This window comes from Salvelinus fontinalis, unplaced genomic scaffold (assembly GCF_029448725.1).
Source record: "Salvelinus fontinalis isolate EN_2023a unplaced genomic scaffold, ASM2944872v1 scaffold_0646, whole genome shotgun sequence".
NCBI classification, from domain to species: Eukaryota; Metazoa; Chordata; class Actinopteri; order Salmoniformes; family Salmonidae; genus Salvelinus; species Salvelinus fontinalis.
In genome coordinates this window covers 102,735-111,984 of record NW_026600855.1, presented here as the reverse complement: position 1 = coordinate 111,984, position 9,250 = coordinate 102,735, and the positions used below count along the sequence as shown (strand labels likewise).

Genomic DNA, 9,250 nt, shown 5'->3' with positions numbered 1-9,250 from the left:
ATACAAAAACATGTGTGCAACAGAGGGCTCTGGGTGAGAATGGTGCCGGCTCACCTGGGGTGACGCCAGAGTGCCCTGCCTGCTGCCTCGACCCCCAGAGGAACAAACCCGGCACTGACCGGCAGTGTGACCTCTGCGGCCACAGATGGTCGCAGAGGTCTGGACGTCTTTGGGTAGCCAGCAGGTTATCCAGCCGAATGGACAGGTCCACCAGCTGGTCAAAGGTGAGGGCGATGTCCCGCTGTTTAAAAAAAAAAAACTAAAAATGGCATATCAGTTTGGATACTGTAATATCCATATGTGTAAACATACTGAATTATAATTGGATGCATTTTGCCGCCATATTATACTGTGCTATGATTGGTTAAGACCACCCAAATGGTTAGGTCATGGTCAGTTTGATGCTGGTTGGCGATACGTGAACATGCCAGTTATAGCTAGCTAAAAAAAGAGCTACGTTAAGAAATATCCTGTAGTACTGCATTTTATTATTTTGTACAAAGCGTGCAAAACAAGACAGATACTAGGCTGCAACTGGGACAACATTTTGTTTTTGCAGGGGGGTGTTGTAAGGGGCTTAATACAGTTGTATTCCAGCCACTAGGGGGTACTCTGGTGAAGCCCATGGGAAATAAAGAAATATAGTTTAATTGAATTGGGAAGAGTAAGAATGAAAAACTAAAGAAAGACTGTAAACGGCTGTTACCTGTGCTAACATGATTAAAAGTGAAGTAAACCATACTTTTTGCGTTGTAGTTTATATGATAAGCTCATTGGAAGGGTAACATACACAGGATGTACATAAATGGGCATAAACACGTGACACAGAAAATAAAATATTGACATTTAGGAATTCAAAATGCATCTAAATATATTTCTTTCTGTCTATGGAATACATAAAAAATGTAGTTAAAAAAAATATATGTATAAAATATACTTGTTTGTACAGTAAGTAAATGTAGGAAATCCAAAATGCACAAAAATATGTTTTTGTGATGTCTATGTGTATAATATATACTTAAAATAATGCAGAAGCAATAAGCATTGTAAAGGATGATAGAACACATCAAATTAATGTGAACATGAGGACACAAAGGAGAGATTTAATTAAAAGATCATCTTTTAATACTTTTTGATGCTGAAGATTTTTAATGCTGAAAAATTCTATGTATGGCAAATCCACTCTGGGCAAATGGCCTGTTGGACAAAAATAAAAAATAGTTAACATCCTTGCTATTTTAGCCACTTGCTATGTTAAAGAAAAATCTCAGTTAATGATGAATGGATACAATTTGGAAGGATTTTCCAGAGTCATACCTCAGTAGGGTAGAGTGTCAGGTGGCACAACCATTGGTGCCATGAGGTCAACGTGTGAAGGAGGGAGCAAGCCAGAGAGCTGTCTAGGAAGCAGTCCAGGCCCATGGCTTGGAGGCTTTGAGTTGGTCCCATCATTGTAATGTATTGTAGGGTATTTGCTGCCCCATAGACCTGCTGGTAGTGGGAAAGCTGTTAGCAGGAGACCACCAGGGACATCTATGATCGGCTGACACAGTCTTGGTTAAACCACATGAATTCTAAAGCAATATTCACCTGCTTTCATAGAGTAAGGATTCACTCCTTTGGGGCCAGTGTTCCCCTGATATCCATATGTCCCCATCGGTGGAGGTGGTGGTACACACTTGTTCTGTAAAACACATCAACACATTTTCCAAATTGTTAGTAATATTATCACAGTTGAAATGCAATGGTTGTTCACTGTTTTTAATTTCATTGAATTTAAGTGTGTACCTCAGCCTTGGGCTCAGTTTTGTTAACCCATCTGTGCAGAGTTGGATCCCAGACAATCTGAGGAAGAAGATGTTAGCAATGTGAAGCAAGCCACAATAAAAGAAATTATCCACTCAATTGTCTCTACATAGAATATAGTGTTAAGAACCAGTTCCTTACAGATCTGTCTTTGTCCTCAGGTAGATGAACCTCCTTCTTATTAAATCTTCCCCTCCCAAAAACCCAGCTGAGCCAGCCTCCACTGTTATTGTGAACAGCAGGGGTCTCGGGCTCAGCCACCAGACGGCTGCCAGTCTGGCACTGAGAAGTGGCCTCGGAGTGTTCCGGCTTGGTGATGGACATCATAGCAGGATGCTCAACATATCTAAGTCGGACATCTGTAATAAGTGGGAGAAGTCAGGCCACTCTGCTCATGTCACCATACAGAACAATTACTAGCTGACAGGTAGAAATGTCTGGCTCTGATACTCTGTTACAACCCAATCTTAACCTACACGCAGTCACAGGGATTACAGGGAGGTTACTCCAGGATTCTGCGATCGCATTGTTTTGGTTGCAAAATCAACAATTCCCTGCATATTATGCGAGGGCTTACAATTTTGACCAATCGCCAAACTATTTCTGCATAAAATAGTCACATCATCACAATATTATCGCATAGAACTGACCCATTACCCCAGGACAAAAAGAGGGCTCGCAATTTCAACCAATCACCGCACATTTACTGCATAATATGGTTCAATCAAGCCACACATCAACACAGTTTTTTCCCTTGTCAGCGCATTTCTGCAACTAATTGGACAAAACAATTGCATATTGCTATGCAAAATGTCATAATTTTGCTGCAAAATATTTATCCGCAAATATCAAAAGAATCCATGCGAAATCCTGGAGAGATTCACTGGAGTATGAAAATGTATACACTCACTACTTTAAGTCGCTCTGGATCCCAGACAATCTGAGGAAGAAGATGTTAGCAATGTGAAGCAAGCCACAATAAAAAAAATTATCCACTCAATTGTCTCTACATAGAATATAGTGTTAAGAACCAGTTCCTTACAGATCTGTCTTTGTCCTCAGGTAGATGAACCTCCTTCTTATTAAATCTTCCCCTCCCAAAAACCCAGCTGAGCCAGCCTCCACTGTTATTGTGAACAGCAGGGGTCTCGGGCTCAGCCACCGGACGGCTGCCAGTCTGGCACTGAGAAGTGGCCTCGGAGTGTTCCGGCTTGGTGATGGACATCATAGCAGGATGCTCAACATATCTAAGTCGGACATCTGTAATAAGTGGGAGAAGTCAGGCCACTCTGCTCATGTCACCATACAGAACAATTACTAGCTGACAGGTAGAAATGTCTGGCTCTGATACTCTGTTACAACCCAATCTTAACCTACACGCAGTCACAGGGATTACAGGGAGGTTACTCCAGGATTCTGCGATCGCATTGTTTTGGTTGCAAAATCAACAATTCCCTGCATATTATGCGAGGGCTTACAAATTTGACCAATCGCCAAACTATTTCTGCATAAAATAGTCACATCATCACAATATTATCGCATAGAACTGACCCATTACCACAGTACAAAAAGAGGGCTCGCAATTTCAACCAATCACCGCACATTTACTGCATAATATGGTTCAATCAAGCCACACATCAACACAGTTTTTTCCCTTGTCAGCGCATTTTTGCAACTAATTGGACAAAACAATTGCATATTGCTATGCAAAATGTCATAATTTTGCTGCAAAATATTTATCCGCAAATATCAAAAGAATCCATGCGAAATCCTGGAGAGATTCACTGGAGTATGAAAATGTATACACTCACTACTTTAAGTCGCTCTGGATAAGAGCGTCTGCTAAATGACTAAAATGTCAAAGTAAAATGGAGCTAAACCTGTTTTATGTAGAAAATGCATGAAATTATTACAGATATACACTCACATGAGCCATACATTTAACCTATCACAACTTATTATCAAGCTATCACAATGGTAATCTCTTTACTAATTAGGTAAGTTTAAGTGACCTCTTCTCTTGGAATAGAAATCCACAGGTGGAGTACACGCTCCACCATCCCATTTCCACAGTGGTGCCACCATGGGGATGATGGGAGGTGGTTGTGGATGATTGTGTCCATTCTTCACAGGGACACTGGTTGTGAGGAAGATCTCCTCCCTCTCTGCAGGGACACTAGCCTTTGGGACGATCCACTCCCTGTGCGCAGGGACGCTGGCCTTCTGGAGGATCCTCTCCCTCTGTGCAGGGATGAGGCCTGATGCTCGGAGGATCTCCTCCCTCTGCACAGTGATGCTAGCTGCTGGGAGAACCCCCTCCCTCTGTGCAGGTACACTGGCTGTTTGGAAGATCCCCTCCATCTCAGCAGAGACACTTGCCTTTGGGACAATCCCCTCTCTGTGCGCAGGGACGCTGGCCATTGGGACGATTCCCTTCCTCTGCGCAGTGACACTGGCCATCAGGAGGATCAACTCCTTTTGTGCAAGGATGAGGCCTGATGCTCTGAGGATCTTCTTCTTCTGCGCAGTGATAGAAGATGCTGGAAGAATCCCTTCCCTCTGTGACGGGATGAGGCCTGATGCTCGGAACATCTCCTCCCTCTGAGCAATGATGCTAGGTGCTGAGAGAACCCCCTCCCTCTGTGTCGGAATGAGGCCTGATGCTCGGAGGACCTCCTCCCTCTGTGCAGTGACACTGGCTGTTTGGAGGATCCCCTCCCTCTGTGCAGGGATGAGGCCTGATGCTCGGAAGATCTCCTCCCTCTGCGCAGTGATGCTAGCTGCTGAGAGAATCCCCTCCCTCTGTGCAGGGACACTGGCTGTTTGGAGGATCCCCTCCGTCTGTACAGGGACACTGGCTGTTGGGAGGATACCCTCCCTCTGTACAGGGACACTGACTGTTTGGAGGATACCCTCCCTCTGTGACGGGTTGAGGCCTGATGCTCGGGGGATCTCCTCCCTCTGCACAGCAACTTCGGCTGCTGTGATGATCTGCAGGTATAATATAGAGAATATAGTCATTCCCTAAAAAATCAACCACTTGGAATCTATAACATCATTGACACATACACTGAGTGTATTAAACATTAAGAACACCTTCGCTTTCCGTGACATAGACTAATCAGGTGAAAGCTATAATCCCTTATTGATGTTCATTGTTAAATCTTCTTCTCATTGTAGATGAAGGGGACGAGGCAGGTTAAAGATTGATTTTTAGACAATTGAGACATGGATTGTGTACGTGTGTCATTCAGAGGGTGAATGGGCAAGACCAAAGATTTAAGTCCCTTTGAACAGAGTATGGTAGTAGGTGCCAGGCGCACCGGTTTGTCTCAAGAACTGCCATGCTGTTGGGTTTTTCCCGCTCAACAGTTTTCCCTGAGTATCAACAATGGTCCACCACCAAGGGGGAGGGCAACTCAATAGGAAGGTGTTCTTAATGTTTTGTTCACTCAGTGTAGATCAATCCCTAGCATATACTTTCATTTGTATGTGTACGATACTGTAAATACACAAATTATATTAATGTTATCTACAATATATTATAATACCGTAAGCCTCCCCGCTGCAGGGGCATTTCCTCCAACAATTTTGAGCTGATTTTCTTCACTTTAGCAATATTTTGTATCTTTGTTAATTTTCACATTTATTGTGTTTGGAATGGCACTGTTACTACAGGAGATGATGCTATCATAAAGTATTTGATGTAAGTATGTAGGATAATTACCCATAATGCTCACTGACTGGACATTCAAAATTACCATGGCAATTATTGACGCATTAACATGCAATCGGAAACTTGGAAGCTCAGAGTTAAAATGAATGTAAGTTATCAGTGTAAAGCTTCCTACTGGTTGATTCTGATACTTCACAAGTGGGAAACTTGAAATCATCACTCCATAACGAGTTAGCGAGTCAGAAATGTCAGAATTTCCTAGTTCCGACTTGAAGGGCCTTCTATAATGTAGGGCCGGTCAGTAACCAAATAATTTTACTGTGTCCAATCGCACACAGACTTTTATGGTCACACAAGTTGCCACCGGTGGATTCAAAATGAGTAGCCTAACAATTATTTACATGGCCCCATGTACATTTGAAACCAAATGATTTTTCTGTGAGAAATCAATAATAGTTGCACACATAGGGTAACAGTGAGCAATTGACAGTGAGCAATGAGCAAGATAAGCATAGACGGGAAGTTGACAATAGCTTATTATTAGTGTAAATAAATTGTATTTCTATGGTTGCAGTCCTCAAAGATTGAATTGATTGAATTAATCAGATCCAATGATTTACTGCCCGTAGGGTGGGGTACCGCTAGTCATCATTATTATAATCACCATCTCAATCATTATCACCATACCATCATAGACTTATTCTTCTGTATCTGAGACTCATCTGACACTACCTTAGACATGGCAGTCTGCAACTCAATACACTGCCCCTGCATGGTGTTCAGCGTCCCCTGCATGTGGTTAATCGAATGCTTAACATCGTTCAGCAGGATTTGAATCTCAAGCCTGCAAGAAATCAGGTGGTTCAACATACTGAGATGACGAGAGGCTTCAGACCATGCCCATTGGACCATCTTTAGAATTCTTTCTCACTTAACACCAATCTTATTAGGAATGTAACTTTGTGCAGAAGATGTTACTATAGTGTTATTTAGAAGAAGAAAAGTGTACTTTGTCAGGTGCCAAAAGGATGACGGGATGTCTCCCTGCTCCAGTGAGCTCTGCTGGCAGGTCTTGCTCACTGTTGGAGGAACGGGAGCCAAATTAGAGGAAACATATCTATGGTTGTTCAGCAATGAAACATTCATGGCATAATGGGGATTGTCCTTCCCTGTGAAAAGAATAACAGCTAGGGTTTACTTTCTCACTTTTAGATAATGTAATACAATCTTTAAACCCATCAGAAGTGTAGTGCTTACCTCCATTAAAATATTGGTCCATGTTATTTATGGCTGCATTGTCCCAATGTTGACCACTAGTTCCATCTTGTGATGAGAGGGTCTTGATGAAACGATCAAGTCAACATTTTGTTAGACATTTCAGAGATAGCATTAACAATTGTACATGAGACAGTGCTTCCAGATATTGAGGTATCTTCCTTCTGAGATATGTAACAAAAACAAAAAATGGTGTGTGTACTCACATGAAAGGTATCCATGATTCTAGATTAAGCCAATCATGTACGTGATTACCATCCTATGAGTCAGCAATGGAATGATTGTTACACAGCTTTCAGGCAACTTTATGTCTTGGGCCTGGATGAATCATTGAAATGCAAGTAATGTTGTGAATTTGTGATTCATAATTGCCATTATAATTTTGAATATTCCATCAAAGTTATTTGTTTTGACAGTCAAAACAACTCAATTTTACGATTAATCACTTGAATTGAGTAACTTGAGTTGACGGAAGTAGCAACTATATATTCTGACCTAAACACTGACTTGTGCATTGCCTAATGCATAATCTATGTATGTTATTGGCCATTGGACTGCTCAGTCAAAACAACAAACTTTTACGATGAATCACTTGACTGGAGTAACTTAAATTCGGAACTAAAACATTAAAAGTAGGCTATAGCTTGACGCATATCCTTACCTTGGACAAGCGTATCCAAAAGGCCTATCCAGTTGTGCGTGAAGATACCTTTAGGTAGATAAAAGCACGGTACGGGTTGAGACACGCTCGGTATTGTGTATCTGTAACACTGCTATAAAAGCACGTTTTCATTTATAATTTACACTGTAGAATGACCTGCAAGCCAATCAGAATCGAGTTTTAAACAATACAGTGGGTTTCATGGAACGTCACAAACATATTAGGCCATTTGCGTCACAGATTAGTCACTGAACATGTGTTTAATAGCTATATTGGCTATATGTACAGTATATGCACATCGTATTGAATTGAGATTACATTTACTGCACCACTGTAATTGTGTAGCCTAATCCTATGAGGATCATATGTAAAATGTCAGAATCATGGCACATGAAAACATAATTAAATTGACTGCAGATTATAAAATTCACTGTGACACAATATCAATGTAATTCCAATTAAATTACGTTGAACCAACGTGGAATAAACATTGAATTGATGTATGTACCCAGTGGGAAGTGATCAATTCGAAATGATTGAATACATACAGCACTACAAAGAAAGATATACAAAAATTGCTTCGAAAAGATCGAAAAACTCTAATTTCCCTGGGCCAACCAAACGTAAAATGTATGTACGGATTACTGTACATCGTTTTGGATGAAAGCGTCTGCTTTCAAATCTCTGACTCACACATATGTACAATCTCGCAATGTTTATTTCTGACACTTTCACGTTTGCGGGATTTTGTGAAGTAATTGATGAGCAGGAGAGCTCCATGAAATCAGTGATATGGTAAAGATTGCGACATGAGAGGGAGTAACATTTCTAGCTGAGGAACAATTTTGGGGTTTTCTCACAAAGTTTATAGTTTTAGACTGCAGTTGCAATATTTTTTTTACACAAAAAATGATATCTAACCATACAATGAATACTTTTGTAATTAATCAAACCTTTGACATATATTTTTGACTATTTCCAACGAACAAGCTAGCTATCGAAAAGTGTCAGCGTGTGTAGTTAAATTAGCCTGCTAACGTCTCCATAGCTAGTAGCATGTAATCAGGACATGACCAAACTGTTGCTGAGATAATAGATGTTGAAACTTCCAAGGAGAAAAGAGGCATTGTTGAAACTCACTCATATGCTTGCAGTGTAAAAAAGGGGGGTGAATGCGATTCATAACCGAATACCCCAACCAAGGAGCAGCTTCCATTTGACAAAGAAGCTCTGAATCGTCTGTGGCCGATAACTGAGAGAGCAAGGAAGGAAGGGAAAAGGGGATACTTTGCGGGAGCTAAGGCTTTTGTTAATGGAAGGGAAATTCGCGCTGACGCCTAGTTTGTTGACTGCTGGACTTGTCAAGTGAGTTGTGCAGGACTGAGTTTTATTTGCTAATTTGATAAAACTAGATATTTATTGAGGAAAGAGCATTGTTTGTGTGAGCCAAACTTTTTTTATATATATATATTTTTTATGGCAGGGAAATTCGCACTGACACTTAATGTTAGCTTAATGGCTATTCGTTTTTACCAATCTATAGTACAATGTTATTTGGAATTGTATAAATATATATAATTTAGATCAACCACTTACGTGGTGCAAAGGTATGTTTTTATTTGCAACTAGTAAGACCTTTTCTTTTTATGAGAACCCGATTCATGTGAACGTATACAAGTTTAATATTCTTCATATAGTCACTTTGATCGTAAATGTCCATTTCTGTTTTTTCTATTAATGCCAGGGGAATCTGTCATTTTTTGAAAAGGAGATCTTTATTTTTGTATTGTAAGGGTAAGAGTGCCGATTTATTTCATTCAAGAAACTCATGC

The 9,250-nt window shown here is 40.7% G+C and overlaps 2 protein-coding genes across 3 annotated transcripts; both read right to left on the bottom strand.

The window, feature by feature from the left end:
* Window positions 1-24: 24 nt before the first annotated feature.
* Window positions 25-2,377, bottom strand: LOC129846905 (protein transport protein Sec16A-like). Of its 2 annotated transcripts, none has more exons than XM_055914718.1 (5): window positions 1,948-2,377; window positions 1,789-1,845; window positions 1,591-1,684; window positions 1,318-1,491; window positions 25-241 (listed from the first exon to the last, which is right to left on the bottom strand). In XM_055914718.1, exons 1-4 carry the CDS (start codon window positions 2,131-2,133, stop codon window positions 1,319-1,321), a joined length of 510 nt encoding a protein of 169 aa, XP_055770693.1. In that variant the 5' UTR covers window positions 2,134-2,377; the 3' UTR covers window positions 25-241; window position 1,318. The 2 variants fall into 2 exon arrangements, with proteins under 2 accessions (XP_055770693.1, XP_055770692.1); XM_055914717.1 differs by lacking the exon at window positions 25-241 and adding an exon at window positions 467-1,197.
* A 382-nt stretch (window positions 2,378-2,759) lies between these two features.
* Window positions 2,760-8,677, bottom strand: LOC129846906 (uncharacterized). Its single transcript, XM_055914719.1, has 8 exons — window positions 8,559-8,677; window positions 7,419-7,466; window positions 6,964-7,016; window positions 6,740-6,821; window positions 6,492-6,561; window positions 6,215-6,326; window positions 3,819-4,797; window positions 2,760-3,066 (listed from the first exon to the last, which is right to left on the bottom strand). The coding sequence occupies exons 3-8, from the start codon at window positions 6,976-6,978 to the stop codon at window positions 2,813-2,815; spliced, it is 1,512 nt and encodes a 503-aa protein (XP_055770694.1). The 5' UTR covers window positions 6,979-7,016; window positions 7,419-7,466; window positions 8,559-8,677; the 3' UTR covers window positions 2,760-2,812.
* Window positions 8,678-9,250: the final 573 nt, after the last annotated feature.